Source organism: Crinia signifera, chromosome 8, assembly GCF_055691185.1.
Source record: "Crinia signifera chromosome 8, ASM5569118v1, whole genome shotgun sequence".
Classification (NCBI taxonomy): Eukaryota; Metazoa; Chordata; class Amphibia; order Anura; family Myobatrachidae; genus Crinia; species Crinia signifera.
Genome location: NC_139224.1, coordinates 97,369,394 through 97,393,580, shown reverse-complemented (window position 1 = coordinate 97,393,580; position 24,187 = coordinate 97,369,394). Strand labels below are relative to the sequence as shown.

General features: G+C 42.2%; 1 protein-coding gene across 1 annotated transcript in view; it reads left to right on the top strand.

Moving 5' to 3' along the window:
• The window catches only part of LOC146026294 (fibronectin-like), a 41,952-nt gene extending 18,276 nt beyond the window's left edge, over positions 1-23,676 (top strand). The window contains exons 10-18 of the mRNA XM_083156827.1: positions 86-343; positions 6,204-6,464; positions 7,973-8,236; positions 10,915-11,175; positions 12,448-12,708; positions 16,225-16,485; positions 17,283-17,570; positions 18,977-19,201; positions 23,524-23,676. Of these exons, the coding sequence (XP_083012953.1) occupies positions 86-343; positions 6,204-6,464; positions 7,973-8,236; positions 10,915-11,175; positions 12,448-12,708; positions 16,225-16,485; positions 17,283-17,570; positions 18,977-19,201; positions 23,524-23,549 (2,105 nt within the window). The 3' untranslated portion in view covers positions 23,550-23,676. The remainder of the gene's footprint in view (positions 1-85; positions 344-6,203; positions 6,465-7,972; positions 8,237-10,914; positions 11,176-12,447; positions 12,709-16,224; positions 16,486-17,282; positions 17,571-18,976; positions 19,202-23,523) is intronic.
• Positions 23,677-24,187: the final 511 nt, after the last annotated feature.

The following is a 24,187-nucleotide window of genomic DNA, read 5'->3' as shown; positions in this document are numbered from 1 at the left end:
ATTTTGCACACTAGTATATTTCAATCATAAGTACTTTATTCGTACCTGCCTCTCAGTCTCATTATGTTTTTTTTTTTCTTTACAGCTCCTTGTGTTCCACAAAATGTGAGACCAGTGGTTATGTGTGGGACAAATATTACAGAGGTGTTGTGGGAAAGGACACCGGGAGCTTCCAACTACACAGCAACTGTCAGTGATGCCAATGGAGAAGTATATTCCTGCACTACAGCAGAAACCGCATGTAACACTGAGGCACTGGGCTGTGGTCAGACCTACAATGTCACAGTCACTGCTTATGGGGAACAGTGTAAAACTGAGAGTACAACTGTTGGATTTCACACAGGTAGGTCTGTCTCATTAAAGGAACATCTGCAATCTCCATTGCCTTTCCAATGTGGTTGTTCTTTTCTACCACAGTTGTCACACAAATATTAATTTAAATCTGAGCACACTGTATAAGATCATACTTACCTACCTTTCAGATATCCTCTCCGGGAGAAGCCCAGAGAGGAGACCTACAGTAAATGACAGAGGGGAGGGGGGGGCAGGTGGGTGGTGAATGCGGGGGGGGGTGTGTACTAAACTAAAATTACACAAAATTATGCAATTTGTGTCATTTTAGCCCTGCCCCCTCCCCCGAACAGCGCAAATTTCGGCATTTATGGTTGCAGGGAAGGGGGTGCAGGGGCCCCGGGGAGAATGCAGGAGAATTGCCCACTGTCCCCGAGGAGGGCGACCTGATTTTCGGGGGGCCTCCCGATCGTGTCTGGAGGGTAGGCAAGTATGTATAAGATATTTCCTAAGGATATGCATGATAATGCCTAGTATGTACCAACTATATCATTACCGTTGCGCACTCCCGTGTTTTGTTATTGACCCCTTCATCATCTGTACATTCAGTCAAATTTTGCCTATCTGGTTTATAGCTAGGCACATATTAGCATATCATTCAGTGTGTATACACGATGATGATAAAGATACATTTTTTCATAAAACAAGATGGTCACTGGTGTAAAGCAAATTAGATATCTTTTTCTTTATTGTATGTAAAATAGTTCAGTGTGTATGCACTATATCAGTCATTCTGGAGCTTTGTAAAGTTCAAGGGAAATTGTTAATATTGTTGACTGAGCATATGCATAGTGTGTACCCAGCTTTAATGCTTATTCCCAATGTTACAATCCGCTGCCAGGATTTCTGACTGCATTAGTTTTAAAGTCTGGTTGTTAGGCAGCAGGGAAGCTTGATGTCATTACTGGAGATTTCAACTACAAACATGTTTGCAATTAGCTCTGTATGTATGTTTTCCTAGTGTGCCATATCGTGTGTGTTACTATTTATTACCATTTTTACCATAGTAGCTGCAGTCCCTATATCTGTACTAATCCATAGAGATTTAGTCTAGTCCATCCTGATTTTACACCTATTAGTAGTAACAAACATCTGGTTTCCCACAACCTGTACACACCACTTTTGTTCCCTGTTATACTGTACCTGTTCCATCTAAGCTGTGATCTTGTTACTTCAAAACATCATCCAGTGGTCTCCTATCTATTATATGAGTTGCTACTGCCCAGAGGTAACAGGTAACATCCTAAGTACCGGTGTGCATGTCCAGCATTAAGGTAACAGCAGGCATCTGTTATTGGCACAAGACCCTCCATAAAGGGACTCTAGAGCTCTCATTAAAAGGTGTAGGAGTTCCGTGACACCCTACACAAGATACTGCAACTATTAATAAAACTAGTGTCATTGCATGTCAGCTGTGCTGAACTAGTAATGGTAAAGAAAAGAGAGAGGGCGAGTAGTTGGCCTTGAAAATTGAGAAAATGGAGAGTGATAAACAATCATCCATAATGCTCCTAACTGTTTTTGCAAACACATCCTGTGATGTGACAGTTAGGAGCTGATTGGTTGTTGGTTGGTTGGTTTTGGATAGCCGTGATCCAAAAGGCTTGTTGCCAAAAGGTGAAACTGTATGCCAGTGGCGTAACTTTTAGCTCCCCCCTGTACAATAATTTTGGGCACCCCCCCCCATATATATATATATATATATATATATATATATATATATATATATATATATATATATTTGAAAGAGGCGCCTCTGCACCGAAACGGCCCATCAGGGTAATTGGTTGGTTTCACGGACGCTACTACTATGTGAGATCCATGCTGCTGTTTTCCACGTTAGATCCACTGCTGCCCATGATAAGTATATTGGCCTTATATACTATTATCTCACAATAAATGTGTGTTGAATCCTTTTTGAACTTCATTTGCCTGGATGTGCTGGTCCTATCAATAGCCTTTTGACTACTGGTATAAGTCTCTATTCTCTACATTTGACCTGGCACTCCCCTTGTTGGATTGGATTGTGTGCGTTTCCCTACACAAACATACATATATATATATATATATATATATATATATATATATATATATATATATATATATATATATATATATATATATATATATATAGTGAGCCGTGCCCCATAAAAGGCTGGGGTAACTATTGATGCAGCCACATCATGCAGGAGGAGAGAGCGCTCACAGCGCTGATGTGCTGCTGCCTGTTGGAGAGTGCAGGCTCTGGCGGGAAGCCCTCCACTTGATGGAGGAGGGGGACAACAGTGCATACTCTTACACCAGGGCATAGGCGTGCACAGCCCATTTTCTTAGGGGGTGCACCATTGGAGGGGCGTGTCCATCACCACCTACTGGGCGTGTCCATCACAGCCTACTGGCCATCAATGCAAACTCAATAAAAAGTGATTTATTTATGTATATGCACTGCAGAATTAATCACTCCCCCCACATATACTAGAAACAGGGACAGTGTGCACCTTATTCCACACATCGTAATGCCCATTACACGCGGTGCCTCACACCGTGATGCCCATTTAACATTGTGTTTCACATTGTTATGCCCATTACACTTTGCACCTTACACTGTGAAGCCCATTACACATTATTTGACAAACTTGATGCCCATTACACATTATGCCTCACACCGTGATGCCCATTATACATTACACCTCACACCGTGATGCCCATTACTCCTCACACCGCGATGCCCATTAAACAGTACGCCTCACACCGTGATACCATTACACATTATGCCACACCGTAATGCCCATTACACATTATTTGACAAACGTGATGCGCATTACACATTATGCCACATGCCGTAATGCCCATTACATATTATACCCACACCGTTATGACAATTACATGATGCCACATAAGTATCGCTTACCTACATGGTAATTGCTAGGGGTTTCATGCTTGATGCCATGGCTTTTATGCTCTATGTATATGTCATTATATGACTATCTATATAAATGTATAAAATGCAGCTATTTCTTATACACATTCAGGCACTCTATATACACTGAGGTTTACTCACTTTATACAGTAGATGTAATTGAGTAGGACCAGGTGCCTTCTTCTGTTGTTATAAATCAAGGCAGCATGCCGCTCCGCCGATACCAGTGGCGCCTAAGCAGCTGCTCATCACAACTCCCCTGCCTGGCCGCTGCCGCCATTGGCAACCCAGCGTTAACCGAGAGCTTCTGCGCATGCGCAGTTGGTCCATCAGAGGCCATATTTTCTTGGTCTTTATTGAGCTCTTCTGCGCCCGGTACGGTTAGCACTGCTGATGGCAGCAGTGACCCAGCAGGGGAGTGATGGGCAGCTACAGCGCCGCTGCTACACAGCTGATCCAGCGCCTGGGCAAACTGTACCCGCCCCCCCCCCCCCCCCGTCGGCGGCTGCAATTGTATGGCATCCCCCATGCGCACCTCCCTGTGCACACGCCTATGCCCCCGGGACTTCTGGAGCTCAGGGAACCGCTCCACTTCCGCGCTCCCTCACACTGCAGGCTCTGCTGCGGAGAGCAGCTGCTCTGTCTGTGAGCCGGAGGAAGCTCTCGCATGAGCAAGCCGCATCATGAGTTTCTGCCTGCTGCAGCAGGTAGGTTTTAGTGCGCCCCAGTGAGCCGCCGGCGCTGGCTCCGCCAAGCTCTGGCGGAGGCTGCCGCACTATTGTTATGCCACTGCTGTATGCAATTCCATTTTAAACATAGGTACTCTTTACTTAGAAGGGCGCCCATCTCGGCCATCTCGGGCATTGAATGCACTAAAAAATCAGGTGCGATGCGACAGACGAGATGCCCGAGATTTCCCATAGGGAACAATGTTAAATGTCTCAATTGACCTGATTTTCCTGTTCAATGCCTCAATTGACCCAATTTTTCCATAGGAAACAATGTTAAATGGGCCACAGAGGCCAAATAGGCACCCTGAAGTGAATAATGGCCACCCGAATTGTTAACGCCACCCCACGATCAACGTCAACCCGATGCGTGGCGAGCGCAGCGAGCCCGCGAGGGGCGGCGGTACGCGTCCTACGACCTTTTCATACCCCCACTATCCATGTCGGCGTGGAGTTGAGAATAGAAAGTGTGGCGAGCGCAGCGAGCCACCGAGCCCGAAGCGTGGCGAGCGCAGCGAGCCCCGCGAGGGTACGCGGACAGCTGTGAAGCCCGCGAGGGGACGCGGATACCTGTGAAAGTATCCGCGTCCCCTCGCGGGGCTCGCTGCGCTCGCCACGCTTCGGGCTCGGTGGCTCGCTGCGCTCGCCACACTTTCTATTCTCAACTCCACGCCGACGTGGATAGTGGGGGTATGAAAAGGTCGTAGGACGCGTACCGACGCCCCTCGCGGGCTCGCTGCGCTCGCCACGCTTCGGGTTGACGTTGATCGTGGGGTGGCGTTAACAATTCGGGTGGCCATTATTCACTTCAGGGTGCCTATTTGGCCTCTGTGGCCCATTTAACATTGTTTCCTATGGAAAAATTGGGTCAATTGAGGCATTGAACAGGAAAATCGGGTTAATTGAGACATTTAACATTGTTCCCTATGGGAAATCTCGGGCATCTCGTCTGTCGCATCGCACCTGATTTTTTAGTGCATTCAATGCCCGAGATGGCCGAGATGGGCGCCCTTCTAAGTAAAGAGTACCCTTCGGTATATTATTTTTCCAACTATTACTCAACTCCAGTAAACGTCATTTCTATACATTTTAGACCAAATATGGTTATCACTGATAGAGAGAGTAATATCCAGGAAGTTAATGTGACAAGGCTGAGAAGTACTGTATGTGTAATGGGCATACATAGGGGAAGATTTCAGCCCCATTTCTAAGCAATCTTACTAGATTGCTCAGAAATGGAGCACTGATTACTCCGTGTGTAAGCCCTGTGCCAGTGCTTGCAATAAACAATAAGCAAACCCCCGCTCAACACGATCGCTCAGCACACAACATCACAGGATACATCGCGGGTATACCGCGATGTGTGCTGAGCGAACATGCTTAAGCCTGTCGCTCAGTGCAGAGGAAGGGTCTCTCTATGTGCATGCCCCTTAAGTGACATGACAGAAGAGACAAAAGAGACACAATCTCAAATAATAGATAATCAATTTAATGACCATATAGTACCAAGTTTGCCTCATAGGGACTCCCCTTTAAATACTGATCTTCAAAGTGGCCCATATATAAATTAGCAAAACTTGGGGCGAACTTGGTGCCCATGGTGGCACTGGATACTTGGCAATAAAACTATGAATCAAGTGAAAAATAATTGTGAGATAAAATGAATTGTATAAACTCTAGGATGAACTCACGCCAGCTTCCCACTGGAACAGAGGTAGTGGTGACTGGCTTCCTCACCTCCCGCCATGACACAAACTTGACCTGTACACAATGTCAGTACCTTGCAGTAACTCCAACCCTAATGCTAACCCTAATGCTGACATATATAGACATTTTGTCCATATTTACATTTTCCTCATGTAGACATATTAATCATGTTGACATCATAATCATCAACATAAAACATAATGGTGCCGACATTAGGAAATGTCAATATAATGAATGTTAATTTTCTAAATGTGTATTGTGCATTAAAGTGTATGATGGCCCAATACTGTATATTCATCTGAGTGGTTAAATATAAAGCAGCTCAAGATTCAACACTATTATCAGATAAAGTGGAAAAAAATGCCTTTTATACATAGTTTCAACAATTAGTGATGTTACAAACCACAGTCACAACTATAAATTGATTTCATCATTGTTGTAAACTCTGTATTTACTGTTCAAGTTGTACGTTTAATATTGTATTTCCTTACTTTCAGTGCCATGTGTAGTTCAGAATGTTGCCTCCACAGTAATGTGCCAGGAGAATACACTCCATGTATCCTGGGATGCCAGTTCTGGTGCCACTGCCTATTTTGCTACAACTGTAGGAAGCCAGGGAGATGTCGTTACAGCAAACACAACAGAGCCTACCTGCCTGTTATCCCCACTGCAGTGTGGGGAGGTTTACAGTCTGACAGTATTGGCTATGAATGATGTATGTAACAGTTCTGAGAGTGTTGCTGTGGAAGTCATATCTGGTGAGTACCTAGCTTCTGGTTTATGTGTTAGAGTCATGACGTAATGTAAAGAGAAGAAACACCTCATCATTAGTATGGGCAGGGCTTAAAGTCCTGGTGAGGTGGGGAAACTAATTTTCCCTCTGCCACCTAATTTCCCCCCTCCCCCCATTAGGCAGAGCCAGGGCCACTGGCAAACTATAAAGCTTTTCTGCTAGAATTACTGTTCAGGGTGAAGGTGGAGCCTGAGGCTAGTTCCACCTCACCATTACAGGTGGTGGCAGTTTCACCACGTTTATTTCTGTGTTCGATTCTGATGCCGCGGGGCCACGCATCGGGATCGAATCTGGATGAATTGCGGCTAACACTGCAATTCTGCCCAACTTTCTATTCCATTTTGACTATATAGTCAAAATGGAATAGAAAGTTAGTCAGAATCGCACAGTGTACAAAGCATTAGAGACATTTACAGAAGATACGTGATATATACAGTAAGAAGGGGTTGTATTGTTTGGGGTTTGAATGGATATGTTCACTGATATGAGTAATTTAGAGCAGAATATAAAGAAATATATTTAGATCCTTGACTGACAGTAGATATGTCTGGAGAACCTGCTTACTGCAAGTGATTACTGGTGAATAAGTAGTTAGTAGTCTATAGCACGTGAGAAGGAGTTTGTGGTTGATAAATATGTGCTTGTTTGGAGTTGTTTCTGGTGCCAGAATTTGGTTATGATGACTGTCCCAATGTGCTGCAAAATGGATGCAGGCGCATCTCGGGATGCTTACAGCTCTGCACTGGATGAATATCTGCATTATTCTATGTGCACACTTCTTTTGAGCAATATACTCCTAGTTTACTTTCATTTTGCATCAGCTTTATTGACTTTTAGGTAGCATTGGGAAAGCCTTTTGGAGATAGCATTGAGAAACCTGCTTACAGCAAAGTCCTCTGGAGCAAGTCCTTGATCACTTTTGTAGACTCAGTGGAATGCTGGGTGCAGAAGTCTCATGTTGGGAATAGACTCAGTTCGAAGGCAAAGGAGAAAAGAGAAAGAGGGCTGTGCACATGGTTTTGTCCATTTTAAGAACAAATTAGCCCCGCGATTAGGTAAGAATTAGGCTTCTAGTTCCTATGTGGTCATCTGTGGCAGGGAGAGGACAGAGGGTGACAGACTGGTGGTGTAGGTGTGTTATGGTATAGAGTCGTACATTAGTTTGGGTGTGTTAGTGGGTAGAAAGTGGAATTCTGGGTGTTTAAAATTGCCACATTTTGGAACTTTTTCCACGGCCACTTTAAATTCCCAATCCTCCCATGACACCAGGGATGGGCATTGGTTGGAATTAGCAGGCACAACTGCAGGAAAATACATAAAGATGCTGCAACTGTCTCTTACTCAGATTCCAACCCTATGAGGAGGGATCACACTACTCACATATATGTACAAACCTTTATTAAAGTTGAAATATGTAGCTGGTTTCTTTGCTTACAATATTTTCCCTTTGTCCATTGTCTTCTGTATTAACAGTGCCATGTGCTCCCACCAACATTGAGGCCGCCGTAGACTGCTCTGCATTGGACCTTATAAATGTGACATGGTCACCAAGCAGAGGTGCAGAGTCCTATGTGGTGATCGCAACAGGGAATGACGGACACACTCTGTCATGTAACACAACAGCCGATACTTGTGACATCCAAGGCGTGCAGTGTGGAAAAAATTACTCAGTCTCGGTTACAGCCTGGAACACTGACTGTAGCAGTGACACCGTCACCATAGCAGCTGTTCAAGCAGGTAATAAAGTAGCCATATGATGCTGTAATACTTATAATACAACCTAAATGGCAATAACGGTAATGGTTATAACGAAGAAATTAAACTTTAAATTGCTGTATTTTGGAAAACAACATTAAGAAATACATTCACACCTTTATAAAGACTTACTGGGGGAAATTTACTAAAATGTGTATTCTATTTCACATGTCTTCAGAATCTACTTCTTATTTATTTAGCAACCTCTAGAAGATACTAGACAGGATCTGATTGGTTGCTTATAGCAACATCCCTTGTGAAGTAGAATACACATCTTAGTAAATTTCCCCTCTGTATTTATAAATTGGGGCAGTATGAAGGTAAATTTGCGTTACTGACACATGTATTCAGAGAGTGGGTGGAGGGATCCGCCTACACAGGCAAACAGCGCAAGGCATGGGTACACCTAACAGCTGTAGCGGAGAGTCTGGGGGTGATTCAGAGCTGATCACTGTTTTGTGATTATTGAATGATTGCGAATGCATATGGATCACAGTATGTATGCGTGATGCAATTAAGCACCACAGTTTGATTGACAGGATTGTCATTTGTGGGTAGTAACCGTCTGTTTTCAGGAAGTGTCAGGAAAAATGCAAGCATGCCCAAGCATTTTCAGGGAGGGTGAGTGTGTATGTGTGACATCAGCTCCAGCCTCGATCAGCATGTGTTTATCGTAGAGCTGTGGAAGGGCACACAGACTGCACACAGTGTAAAAATCATTTGATGGTGACAATGGATTTGCAGCTGTATGACAATTGGCAATATTTTCACAAGCCAATCACAGACTTGCAGGGGAGGGTATTCACTGTGGCAGGGTGGGGGCTATCTGATCAATGGTCTCTGCAAAATCATACAGCAGTGATCAGTAACCCCCCTCAGTCTGGACAGGCTTTGGCCTGTGTATGCTGCTAGGTGAGAGAGAGCCCTGAGTGGCTGGAGCAGTCAGAGTCTAGAGAAAGCTCATGGGCGTAATTTTGACTTGGCCGATTTGGCCACAGGAAAAATACACTGTCTGTGCGGCTTAGTCAAAATTGCCTTGCTTGTACAGTCTATTTGGCCAGGTGATAGTGATGCCACGGGGCCATGCATGGCTATTGCACAGGTTACACACGGTGTGATTCTGGCTAACCTTGCTAGGCAATTTTGACTATCTAGTCAAAATTGACTAATGTTTCGCCCATACATGATGGGATGGACAGATTCAATACAATGCATGCTCCCGCGCAAATCCCATCGCACAGCACATAAAGAATGTGCTGCCCGTACTTTTTGAACTAGATTGCATCGCATCTAGGCAATTTTGACTATCTACCTTTTTTAATCACAGCGCCCAAGGCATAACTCAAAGGGGAGTATTCAATGTTTTTATCCTGTTTCGGATTCGCTGCACATTTGCACGGTTCAGGAGGGCTGCAGCATTTGCTGCCAGCCCTCCCTGTCACCCTATTTAATGCAGCAGGGGCTTGGTGCCCCTGTGGGCGAAATTTATCCCCGGCGGGGAATGCCGCAGGAAGCCGGGGGATGGAGGCAGACAGGGAGATGTAAGCCTCCCTGCCTGCCCCAAAATTTGTGGGGGAGGGCTCCCGAGGACACAGGCAGCAGAGGCTGCCCCCCGGGAATGCTAGCACGGGACAGGGGTAGGGAGCCGCTTCTCTGGTCCCGCACATAACAAGCCGGGACCAGAGTGAAGTAAATATATATAAACATGTAATGAGCGGCTCCCGGCCCCCTGCTGGCGAATGTGTACATTTTTTTTTTTAAAAAGTAAAAAATAAATAAATAAAAAATGTAATATATATTAATGTGCTTTAAGCACATGAATAAAAATAGCATTCCCTTTAACCGAAAAAAAAAATAATCTGATTTTTTGACACAAAAAAAAAAAAACCTTTATTTTAAAAGAGCACTTTCCAGTTCACCTTAAAAAGATGTTGAATGCAAAACCGTGAATCATGGAAAAAAAAACAGGGAGTAAGCAATTCGACATCCTAGCAATGAATACACTCTTGGCGAATCCCAGTGAAAACCCCATTGAAATACACCAGCGAGCATGAAATGGAGAACTGGCCGGCATTTACTGTTCGCTTTCAACGAACACTGAACATTGAATAGGGTGAAAGATTCACTGCAAGGAGTGAAAACAGCCCAATTCGCCGAAAAAAACAAACGGTGAATTAGGAGCATTGAATACTGGCCAGAGAGGCAATGGTGTCATCTGCCACCGGTCTCCTGCACCCATGGGGGCACCTCTCTTCCCCTTTTAGTTTGAATCAGTTAATTGAAAAATACACATATCATATTGTTATTTTGAATCTGTCATATTTCATGTTATTTTTATCACATACATAGAAAAGATGTATGTATAGAAGACGTGTTATAGAAATATAGTATTGTTTGGAGATGGCCTCTAAGTTAACATATGTGGCGGGATGTAATAGTGTCCAAGTTCCCCAGAGATGCGCGATGCAGCAATCACTAAACAAGGCAAAACCTTTACATTGTAAATGATTGCCACATTAAAAAACTTCAGACTTCAGCGGACATCATGCACCTCCAGGGAACTCGGACGCTATTACATCCCACCAAATGTTTTACTTATATTAATACCTGGGAATATCAGTGAGTAACCCATAAAGTGTTCATATATATATTTTATGCAGCTCCATGCCAGCCCCAGGGCTTGAACACTGGCCTTGATTGCAACAGCCAAACAGCTTCCATGTTCTGGGATCAAAGTGATGGAGCCCAACTGTACAATATACTTATTGAAAGTATCACTGGGACAGAATCATCATATACAACATCCAGTATCTCCTTCAACTCTGATGTTTTACCTTGTGGAGAGACCTATGGTTTTTCTGTCATGGCTATTGGTAGAATGTGCAACAGCTCCAGAAGTCATACCCTTTATGAAAACTCAGGTACTGATTTGTCCAATTCTTCCAAACATACCTGGTAATGTAAGCATGTTTAGATTCAGTGTAGGAAAACAGAAGTTCAAGGGATTACGTGTAGCATTCTCTAGCATGGTTCTGCCACTTGAGATCTACTACTTAAAAGACAATTAAAGATCAAACACTGACATTTTAATGTTTGAGGCACTTGATTTATTTAATGCACTGTTCTGTATTCACATGAATTTGTACTTCAGTGCTGTAATATAGTGAAATTGCGTAATTTAGTCCCTTTCCACCTTAACATCTTCAGGACGCTGCCCTAAATGAAAAGAAGAGAGGACAACAAGCTAAAATTGGAAAGCAGAACTTTTCAGTTATACCCCTTTCTCACTGCAGCTCTTAAACGGTATATTGCCGTTTTTTTGCCTTTTAAAACGTTTAGAGCTACAGTGTGAAAGCTCCAGAGTGCTTTACCCTTTAAGAAATACTGGTATTTCTTAAACGGGTAAAAAGCAGTGTCCTACCCGTTTCAGACAAGTTTTTTTGGCAGTGTGAACGGGACTGAAACGGTATTTAGGACCCTGGCAGTAGTGATCACTGAGCTGGTCCCGCTCTGTGCATATCTAATGAGCATGAGCCAGTGCAGTGAATATTTAATGAGTGTGTCCCCACCCCCTGCATATGAAATGAGCGGGTCTGCTCATTACATATGCAGGGGACAGAGCAGTCTAAATACCTTTCATGGTATGAAATGGTATGTAGTGTAGCACTTAGTATGTAGATACAGCCGTGGTCACACACAGAATATAGGCATGCTTTGCATTTGTTTGCAAATAAGAGACATTTCAATAGAAACAGTCGTACGAAGACCAGAGAGCTAGAGTCACATGGCATTCATATGTAATTTGTAATGCAGGATTGCTGACTTTTAGGTTGATGGGAGTGATCCAATAGGTGGCACAGTGGGGGCCAAACTCACTTAAGGAGACTTGTTGGGTTGTGGCCATTGCGTTCACGCCATTGTGGCCATGGCCATGCCCATGCTGTATAATGCCAGTATTACAGGCTTTGCACAGTGGAGGGCGGGCCATGATGAAACGATTCAGCATGAATTACATCAGCTGGTCCCCACAGAATCTTACGGTCTCAACCCAACTGCAAAATGTGTGCCTATTGATGTGGTTTAGTAATAATGGTTATAGATTAAATATACCATATTATATGAATGTTACTGCAGTAGTTAATTATTAGTTGTAAATGATTATGTGAAACAATCTATCTCCATTGGTTTTTCAGCTCCCTGTGCACCAACCAATGTCACATATATAAGAAACTGTCCCACTACAATGGCCTTTGTCACATGGTCAGCCAGTGAAGGCGCTATCGGTTATAAGCTAACAGCCACTGAGTCTGGAGGAACGCAGCTATTTTGTAGAAGCACCAATAACAGCTGCTGGTTAATGGATCTAAATTGTGGATTGTCCTATGTAGTGGAGGTGGTTGCTATAAGCCAAAAATGTAGCAGTAACTCCAGCTCTTCAGTGCTTCTGGACACAGGTAAGCAATGTTTATTTTCATGATCCATCCTCAGGTAGATTTGGTCATTGGTGCAATGTTTGCAGTGCCAGATACTAAAATGTAAATATAAATGATGCCTTAAGGTGTGTACACATTTGTACAATTTAGACTATATTACAATTAATGGTGTGTACACACTTGTACAATGTGCATGAAATTTTGACTATATAGTCAAAATCTCATCTGGATCGCATGCAGATCGCACAGGTTTTAACCCTTGCGATTCCGATGCGATCCCGATGCGCACTCCCGTATAGCAGCCAGAAAGTCTTGGCTGCATAGACTATATAGTCTAGATTGTATGCAGATAGTCTAAATTAAATTGTAATATAGTCTAAATTGTACAAGTGTGTACACACCATTACTGTCAGCATAATTAAAGCAAAAATAATAATAATACTAATAATAATAATAATAATAAACAGTTGTTCAGGGCACTGCTTCACTGTTCTTTACAAATTGGCAATTTTGTCTACTTAATTTTTTTGTTACTAAACAGGAAATATACCAAACCGACAAGTGGAGAAAAATTGCCATAGCAACCAAACATATTCTAGTATACATTTACATGGGGTTCATTGTGCTTTACCGACGTTTGACGGACAATTTGACCGAAAGTCAAAATACCGACATGTTCATTTGACCAACATGGTCAATACACCGACACGTCAACATGTCGACATGTATTTCTATGTTGTTTTTTTTGGTGTCTATGTTGATGTAGGTCGACATGGACACTGTCTAAGTGTACCATGTTCCCTCGCATGGCTCCCTGCGCTCGCCATGCTTCAGGCACGGTGCCTTACTGCGCTCAGCACACTATTATATTCCCACTCCCCATCCACTGGGATGGTAAAGTTTGAAAAAGTCTGTTTTGGGGTCAAAAATTGCTAGAAAATTCATGTCGACAAGTTGACCTGTCGGCATGTTAAATGTCGGTATTTTGACCATGTCGGTCAAATGAACATGTTGGTACAGTATATTGACTTTTTAATGATTTAAACATGGATAAAGTTTAACATACATACATACATACAATTTAGTATATCATTTCACAGTATTGCAAATAATAATCAAAAGAATAGAACTACGTGAAAGGGAGGCATGTACAAAATGGTGGAATATAAGTTCCTCCAAAAGAATTGTGAAGTGGAGGGATATATTCTATGCTGTGCTCTAGAGTAAAGTAAACCATTTGACACAGTTTATAAAAAATCTCAGGTTTACACATTTAGACATTTTAAACCAAGTGTAGGAAATAGAATCCCATTCCTCCTCCTGAAATGTTCTAGATTTGTCTTTTTCCCATTTCAGATGGGCAGGGAGTTTACCTTACTTAGACTTTAACACTATATATTGATACCACGTTGAAATACAAACTCTATGAGAAAAAGAAGACAATCTGGAATGTAATAATTTAGGAAAGGGGGAATAAAGGAACTCTTCCAAAATAAGAATTTAACCATATACTTGTAGAAATCCTGTTTAGGGATATTGAATTGAGTCTGGATCTGGGAAAAGGACATTAAACTTTCTGCAGAGAAGATATCCTTCAAATCTGATAGATCGTTCATGAGTCTAGAGTCGGATAATCCGAGCAATAGCTGCTGTGGTCAGTTTATCTACCTGTCCTCTTTAGGAGGTTTGCTACATCTTGGCCCTTTATTCTGGTTCACTCGCAAAGGCAAATGGACAAAACCATGTGCACTGCAGGTGGGGCAGATGTAAAATGTGCAGAGAGATTTTGATTTTGGTGAGTTATTTTGTTTCTGTGCAGGGAAAATACTGACTGCTTTATTTTTACACTGCAATATAGATCTCACTTTTAAGTAAATGCCCACCCAAATCTAATTCTCTCTGCACAAGTTACATCTAATCCACCTACAGTGCACATGGTTTTGTGCATTTCAGAAGGAATTTGCCTTTACGAGTGAACCAGAATAAGGGCCCTTATCCTAATAGTCTCTCACAGGAACGAAGAGAGGTATCAAGTCTTGAAAAGCGCGGGTGGCGGTTGAGTGCATCGCTGTGAAGGAGCGCTGGCAGCAACGGGGCTCAGTGGAGGCAGAATTTGAAAAAGAATTGGCCTCTAATTGGCTGAGAGAGAGAGAGCTCTCTTAGCCAATCAGTGGCCATCTGAATCTAAGGGCCGCCCAGTGTTTTTTATAGCTTTTTTCAAATTCTGCCCTTCACAGCGCTATGCTACTCTGCCACACACCCAATGTGCCATCTAAGATGGCATGCGACATTGGGTGCTAGAAGAGGGCACTTTTGGCACCATATTGATGCGATCGGATGCCATGGGACATCGCATCAGCTCACATAATTGTATGGGGACCATAAATTTCACTTACTGACTTGCAGAGGAGGAGGGGGCAGCTAAGTCGGTAAGAATGAACTTCAGCAGAATTGTTCTCCCTGAGCTGGAGCCAGTAACTGAGGACTGTGTTGGTGATAGCAACTGGTAGAAATGTATAGGTGCACAATGGATAGCTTTGAGGAGAGATGATATATCAACGTTGATCGAAAAAATAAAAAGATTTTTTATTATCTCAATAAAAAAAGCAATATTAACCTTTTGTAGGTAATCCCAAACACTGGAAAACTATCATGTTTCATACATCCGAGGCAAGTGAACAGAAAATAATTTAAATAAAACAGCATAGTCACCTATAAAAATGTAACATCTTTATAGGTGACTATGCTGTTTACATTTTTTTGGGAGTAGACCAAGTGCGCCTGTAGCAGCCCATCCCTAACTGCTGTAAGTGTCACCAACACTCAAACCAAATGAACAATCACCAACAGGTTCAACAGTTGCTGTTTGAGCAATTTGATCATCCTTTTTAAATGTGGTTCCTCCCTCTCATTGAACTGGTCACTCAAAAACAAAAATTGTATATACCATAGCATAATACTGTTTAAAAAAAATTAATAATAATATAATTGCACATGGGTCTAGGTCGACATGACATTAGGTTGACACACGCATTAGGTCAACATGGGCAAGGTCGACATGGGGTTTTCACTGTTTTTTTTACCTGAATGTCGACACAGTCGACATGGACACAGTTTGAAGTGCACCACATCCCCTCGCTATGCTTTTCACACTATTTTATTCTCCCACTACGCCCTAGTGAATGATAGGGCATGAAATACCACCTGTCGGCACTTGTCGGCTCAAAAAACGGTGAAAAACCCCATATCAACCTTTTGACTATCGACCTAGCCCATGTCGACCTGATGCTTGTGTTGACCTGATGTCATGTCGACCTTGACCCATGTCGACTTTGCTGCCTGTTGACCTAGTGGTGTCGACCCAATGCTTGTCGACCTAGTTGATGTAGATGAATGGCCGTATCCCGGCTGAATAATATACCTAATCCTGCTTATGAATCAAACAAACAAAAAAGCTGGTGAATATGACAATGTTGCAGTTTACAGTGTGTACATTGTAATTCAGTAAAATATTAAGACTATGATTGTGTTTGGCAGCTCCTTGTGTTCCAAATAACACTGCAGTGCACATGGACTGTGAAGCTAACTCTGCCATCTTCTCATGGGAGGGCAGCAGAGGGGCACTGGGCTATCTTGCCTTGGTGGAAAAAGATGAGGACTTTGTGTACTCCTGTGACACTGAAGAAACAAATTGCACTGTCCTAGGCCTAAGTTGTGGCACATCATATTCCTTCTCAGTGATGGCTAGAGACCTGCAGTGCAACAGTTCCTTTACTACTCCCATTGTATCTGGTCTGGGTAAGTTTCAGGACAAGTATTGGTTACAACACCTGTGGACCAATACCTAAACACATTTCTATATTAAGTTTAATTATAAATTGTATGCATTTATATGTGCTAAAACTTTACAATATGAATTAGATTCCACTTTTTTTTTATTATGTTTGTGTTTAACTCGTGGTAGGCTGAAAACAAAAGCTTTGGGGTAAATTTAGTAACAAATGGTCAAAGTGCAAGAGTGACACCATCACCACACCACAGCCCATACTTCTGGCTAGTAGGGTGCGGTTCCTCCAGAAGGGCACTCTGCAGTACCTGCAGCCTAATGGAGTAGTTCAGTATGTCCTATTCAGTGCTGCACTTATTGGAGCTGCCGGACACGCCCCTAAGCACAAAATCATGATGTCATAGGGCTAATGGGTGAAGCATTACTGTGCTGCTGTATACGTCTTATGTACTGTGTATTTGGGATCGTAATGAAAATGCCATGTAGAAGTCAACAGGTGGAGAATTGGCCCATAGCAACCAATCAGCTTTTATTACTAGTTTACAGAATATGCTTCACAATGATAGCTAGAAGATTGCCTTTCATCTCTCTTGGGCCACAGAAAAATTTATCAAATATAGATAATTAATCATGAAATGGTTAAACACAGACTATGCATAAAGTACAGTGATAGCTACACAGATATAGTAAAATGTCAAAAGGATTTTTTTTTAATATTTGTTTTCTATTTTTTGATAAATCATTAAATGCATCTCGTTTATTGAAAACACTCATTTCAGAAATGTTCTTTTTGGTTGTTTTGTCACAGTCCCTTGTCCTCCAAATGAAGTAGAGACTTCAATTTACAATGGCAAAATTAAGCCTCAGGAAGTAGCGATATCCTGGAATGGAAGCCACTGCGGCACAGACTACATGGCCACAGTCCACGGACTAATTGGAAGTAACCCAGAATACTCATTTACTCTGAACTCTTACTGGACATCATACATGGACTTTTATATCCCTGTGCCCTGTAGCTCATCATACAATGTTACTGTAACAGCTCAGAACTTGGCAGGAGCCAGCGACCCAAGCACTCCCATAGCCGGTTACACAGGTTTGTAAGACAAACGTTTCTATGCTTCCGTGTTGTCTGGCGTTTTTGATTGAAACTTAAATCTTACATAATACATATATATTATTGTATGTAGAAACTTCTATGAAGTACTTGTTTTGTATATTAATCAGTTGTGTCATTGCTGTAGCCCTTTAGCATCAGTTGTGTACCATAATAAAATGTATGTATGTATGTATATACAGTGCTTGACGTGGGGCGGTATACATTGGAATGGCATACCGCCACTTCAAGCACTGAGCCAGAGCTGACACAAACCAGTTAATGCTTGGATTGCAGGACAGTTCCAGACTGGTGACGTGCCACTAGCAGAGACAATAATTTGAGGGATAACTTGTCCCTCTTCATGGTTGCGCATCCTTGGCTGGTTTCTCTCAGAAACTCCCCTCCCTCATGGAGGAGGATGGGCAGAGGAAAGGGAGCCTTGCAGCAACCAGGTAGAGTGTGACTGAGTAGCCCTAGCCTGACCACAGCCTCAGAGATCTCTGAGGCGAGAACTTTTAAATCCTACAGATCAGTGCCAGACACTTTTTTTCCTCACATACACTGATACCACCTCTGGCAGCGCTACGCTACGCCCTATGCTGCTGTAATTGTCCCTGCAATCAGGGAGGATGGAGGTGATGAATAGGGCAGAGAAAGAATGAAAGGGAAGGAGAAGTATATGGTCTGTGTATAATCGTCAGTCTGTGTGTCCTAGTCAGTTCGTGTGTCATCATCAATCCGTGTGTCGGTGGTCAGTGTGTCCATGTCTATCAGTGTGTCAGCATCAGTGTGATAGTCGGTTTATGTGACTGTGTGTCAGTGTCTGGGTTTTACCATCTGTGTGTCAGTGTCTGCATCTGTCTGTGTGTCAGCATCTGTCTGTTTGTCTGTGTATCATCATCTGTCAGTAGCCAGTGTTCTGTCCATTTGTCAGCTTTGCCTGTGTAACAGAATCTGTGTGTCAGCATTTGTGTGGAAAAAGGGGGTCTGGAAGAAGCCATTGCTATATGTCTGATGGATTAATTTATTTTGGTACCCACGTATTATAATCCTTAAGGATTGGAAGCACTGAAGGCTCAGAGTAGCACCACAGTTAGAATATATGCCGGACTACATAGATTTATTATATATTTATTATTATAATCACCAGAATATGTTGTTAAGTAGGCCTACATTTTATAAACTTAATATTTGTATCCAAACATGCCATTACATTACAGCAGACTTCGAAGAAAAAAAGCCAAATAGTTATAACTTATGTCATATTAAAGTAGTGGTCTAGGCCTAGTCTATTCTCTTTAAATTAGAGGGCAGCAGCTTACAAAAATCGCATCTTCTTCTCTATTTTAACTATATTAAAGTACAGTTGTTTGTAGTAATCTCCATTTTTTTTTTATTTCTAGCTCCTTGCTCTCCCAAAGTCAAACCTTTAGTGGTAAATGAAGGATCAATATTCATTTCATGGGAGGTGACACCATATGCAGATGAGTACAGCGTGGTGGAAATAGATAATGGTAACATAATTTGCACAACGCCAGGATTGTCCTGTCAGATCCCCTTTACATCCAGCTCCTTTCAGGTTATCGCTGTTAATCCATCAGGAGAGAGCACTCCAGCCTTCATTACAGGTGAATTACTAAAATAACTTTATCACCCAGCCTATATGCACATACACTGTGCAGCATGTAGATTTCATAATGGTTATGCTTTTACAGGCTGACCTGACAACTAAAATGCTAGAAGCTGTACATAGTGTAAAAGTGGAATAATAAAGCCATGTTATCAAGATATGAATAGATATAAAGATCCCATCCATCCATCCATCCATCCAGAGGTGGGGAGCAGAACAGTTCAAAATCAAATAAGGGAGCAACACCAACTGCCAGTGAGTACTCAGTGATGTTTGTTAGCGTTTGAAATGACAGTTGGTGTAGCTCTCCTTAAATTTGTTACTGTTCTGCCGCTCTTGAGCACTCTATTTATCTATATATTTATACCCCTTTCACACCAAACATAAAATTACTGGCTGAAGCAGTTCTACCCAATAATTTGAATTTTTGTTTATTTTTTTTTTATATAAAACAATATATACAGTATACATATGTTTGTTCTCCAAGTGCTATGACAGTCCTTCCTCCATCTTTCAATGCACTTGGGCCCTTATTCTGGTTCACTCGCAAATGCAAACTCCTTCTCAAATGGACAAAACTATGTGCACTGCAGGTGGGGCAGATGTAATTCGAGAATTAGATTTGGGTGGGGGTTTACTTCAAATTACTTCTATATTGCAGTGTAAAAATAAAGCAGTCAGTATTTTCCCTGCACAGAAACAAAATAACGCGCCCAAATCTAACTCTCTACACATGTTACATCTGCTCCCCCTGCAGTGCACATGGTTTTGTCCATTTGAGAAGGAATTTGTCCTTGTTATCATTTTTTTTGTGGATGAACAAAGCCTCTTCCTAATTGAGTCGGAGATTACGGACAATCCCTTTGAAATTGTTATAGGCGCCAAATCACTATTGGGTTGTATATATATATATATATATATATATATATATATATATATATATATATATAGATAGATAGATAGATAGATAGAGAAAGAGAGAAGGTAAATCCGGCACTCCACAATATACTCAATAAGCAGCTTGCTCAGGTGCCCTCTAAGATCCCAGGGACCGTGGATATCCAGAATAGCGAAAGCGGCACTCAAGAGGCTTGATGCACCGTGTTTGACCTTTATGCAATAAAGCATTTATATTTGCATTAAGCCTCTGAGTGCCGCTTTCGCTACTCTGGATATATATATATATATATCTATATATAGCACTTACCCAACCTTAAAAGGAAAGGACCAGACCAGCACTCAGTTCATGGTGAAAAAACGTGTGTATTCAAGTAAAGTACAACAAGGTCATAGACAGACAGCAGGGCTGACCCGACAGCCGTTTCAACCGGAACCCTGTCCGGTTTTCTTCAGGGGTCCGGTTGAAACGGCTGTCGGGTCAGCCCTGCTGTCTGTCTATGACCTTGTTGTACTTTACTTGAATACACACGTTTTTTTCACCATGAACTGAGTGCTGGTCTGGTCCTTTCCTTTTGAGGTTGGGTAAGTGCTATATATCTTAAACTTTATGGACCCTGCACCGCTGTTACATTCTGCTGAACCATATTGAGTGCCGTTCTGAGACTCACTCTGTATATATATATATAAATAAATAAAACACATTAGAAAAAAAATGTCCTTAAGTAAATATCCTTTATTGAGAGTCCCACCCCATCTTATTTATAGGTGCATGAGATAAATATGTACTCTTGTGAAATGCGAGGGCCCATTTTCCAACGTATCGCATATGCAATGCGATCTGGGTGATATCTACCGCCCAGGATCACAATGCAATATGCAATCCTTTTAGCAGTATGTATGTCCCTGCGCATGCGCTAACCCCCAGCTGACCCGTGCTGACTGCCCTGCCAGCCGGGAGTGCGATCAGTGGCCCATAGGCTACAATGGGCTACCGCCATCTCAGAATGGCGGTAGCCCCAGAAACTGATGATATTTGATATATCAGGCAGCATCACATCCCCCATAGAAATGTATGTGGATGCAGCTGCTAGTGGGACAGTAAGGATTGCAGCAGTAATCAGAGATTTCTGCGGTTGTCCCTACTACATAAATTCCGGGGTTAATTAATATTCATTTTTGGGGAATTAGCCACAAATATTGTCGTAAATGGGCCCCACAAGGAGAAACAATATAAGGTGATAAGTGCAGTGTGCTTGTGAAAACTTTCATTGTTCAATAGAGAACCATAGTCCCATAAAAAGTGCTCATAACAAGGACGTATCGGAGTGGCTGAGTGGACATCAGGATAAAGTGAACACGTCATTAATACAAGCACAAGTACTTAATTGGTGGGACTATGGTTCTCTATTGAACACTAAAGTTTTCATAAGCATGCTGCAATTTACTTATCACCTTGAGTGGTTTCTCTATGTGTTACACAAAATGCAGTGTATAAATCTCATGCCATACTTACCCACTTTTCCAAATCCAGTGGCGGACTCCTGATTTTGGGATATTACCCTGTACCCTTGAACATCTGCATTCTGCCTACCTTTTAGTGAAGTTGGCAGAACCGGAGAGAAGCTAACCTGCAGTCAGGCAGAGGGGGCAGGGCCTATGCGAATCGCATAATCTTAGCCCCACCTCTATGCAAATATTAACCAATTGCAGCAATTCCTAGCACCAGGGTGGGGCCTAATGACACAATTAACTTGACCCCACCTCCATCACCTCCCACCTGTTTCTCCAGAAGAGGAATCTTTTTAAAGTAGGTATGTCTAACACATCTATACATCATATGATGTGGGAATCACTCTGCTTTCCAGATGAGATACAGTAATCAGGATCCTCTAGGTCTAGGAAGAGACCTGCAGAAAAAATTCTCAATAACAGAGACCCTTTTTTTTGTATTTTTATATATATTTAACTCACCATTTAATAATTATTATGCTACACTTGATGGTGATATTTAAATACACACACACCAACAACCATTGATTAAATATGTATGAATTTTGGCTTATTTCTACATACTCACTTTTTCTAGAAGACATGAATTTTATTATTTTCATCCTTTTATCAATGTAGTGCCTTATGCGGAGTTGAATGCATCTTTGTGCTGCTATCCATACAGTTTGGGGGAATAAATATAGGGTTTGAATTTGCTAAAGTACAATGTTTTAAAACATAAACTAAGGTTTGGTTTTGCTTTAAAAAAAACCCACCATTTTAATTCCCATTTGGGCTGAAGTGTGCTAGGCATGATGGGACTATTAGTTTCACAACCGCTTTGGACATGCCTGGCCTAGAACTATGCAATAGAACATTCATACAGATGTATCCACATTCATCTACATACCTCCCAACAGCCATGAGAGGAGGGACGGTCTCACAGCGTCTATTCACGGGTGACAGGGGAACTCCCAACTGCCCCCCCTTTGGGACACTGCCAGCCCTGGGTAAATGGAACGTTCCCGCGGAAAGTGGGACAGTTGGGAGTTATACATCTATCCACTGTGTGCTACAGGTAGTGATGCACATAGGGCCTGATTCTGGTTCACTTGCAAAAGCAAATTCTCTAATGGACAAAACCATGTGCACTGCAGGTGGGGCAGATGTAACATGTGCAGAGAGAGTTAGATTTGGGTGGGGATTGTACTTCCAACTGATATCTATATCGCAGTGTCAAAATAAAGCAGCCAGTATTTACTCTGCACAGAAACTAAATAACTCACCAAAATTAACTCTTTCTGCACATGTTACATCTTCCCCACCTGCAGTGCACATGGTTTTGTCCATTAAAGAGAATTTTCTTTTGCAAGTGAACCAGAATCAGGCCATTAATGTGTAAGCTTTGTATGACTCGGTAGACCTGCACCTGAAAAGGGGGTGTGGCCTCATGAGAATGATGCAGCCATGAGCCACGTCCCTCATTTTTGGCACTATGGGGGCATGGTCAGTGCTGTGTGAGCTGTTGGCCATGCCCCCCCAGCCCTCTGAATAGACCAGGCATTCCCAACCACGGTCCTCAAGGCACACCAGCCGTGCACGTTTTAGTGATATCCAGGCTTCAGCACAGATGGTTTAATCAGAATCCCTCAGATACTAATTAAGTCACCTGTGCTTGAGTCTGGATATCACTAAAACCTGCACTGTTGGTGTGCCTTGAGGACCGTGGTTGGGAATGCCTGGAATAGACGCTGTGCCTCTATTCCTTGCTTCTCTGGGGAGCAGAGCAGTTGGGAGTTATGCAGAATTACTCTGGCGGGAAGAATACTCTTTTTTTTCCAGGTGACACTAATGTAATTCCAACAAAATCTAATAATATTGACATTGTCATTAAATGTGATCATATTTATTTATATGTATTTGTTTTAACAGGATATAACAGCATGAGCTCACCATAATGCCCGTGCCTTGTAAAACAGTTGCTGCTGCCAACCTGTATATACTGCCGATAAGATACTTATTCATAAGCTGGCAAATTCATTACATTGTCATATTCACAATAAAGTATTCTTTGGAACTGCATTCAGGTTTTTTTTTTTTTTTTTCTTTCACTCTAAAATGTTATTCTAATGCCTCAAATATACTATTGTTTAATAAATGTCTCTGTCTGGTAGATCTATCTGTGTTTACAGCTGAGAATCAATTTACAATAATGTTATTTGTCATACACGCTCATCATTATACATTGCCCTCCTGGTTTCAGAATAGTCCAAAACAGCTCTAATACCAATAAAAAAAAGTCAACACACAACACAGACATATGGAATTCACTCAACTCTGATATCTGCATTCCTGGCTACCTTAAGTGACATCTCAGTCTCACCAAGGTAGAGCTTTAAGCACCTCATGGGCCGGATTCAGACTTGTACGCATCATATAGATGAGGATCTGTACTTGTCCTGAATGAGTCTTGCGTTTTCACTTGCAGTAGCTCCTTAGTCACAGCATGAAGGGGCATGTGTTGTCAAGTCCAGGGACTGAGTCATTAGATGAAGAATTACTGGACTCAGCTGAACAGTTTCAGTGGCCAATCTGA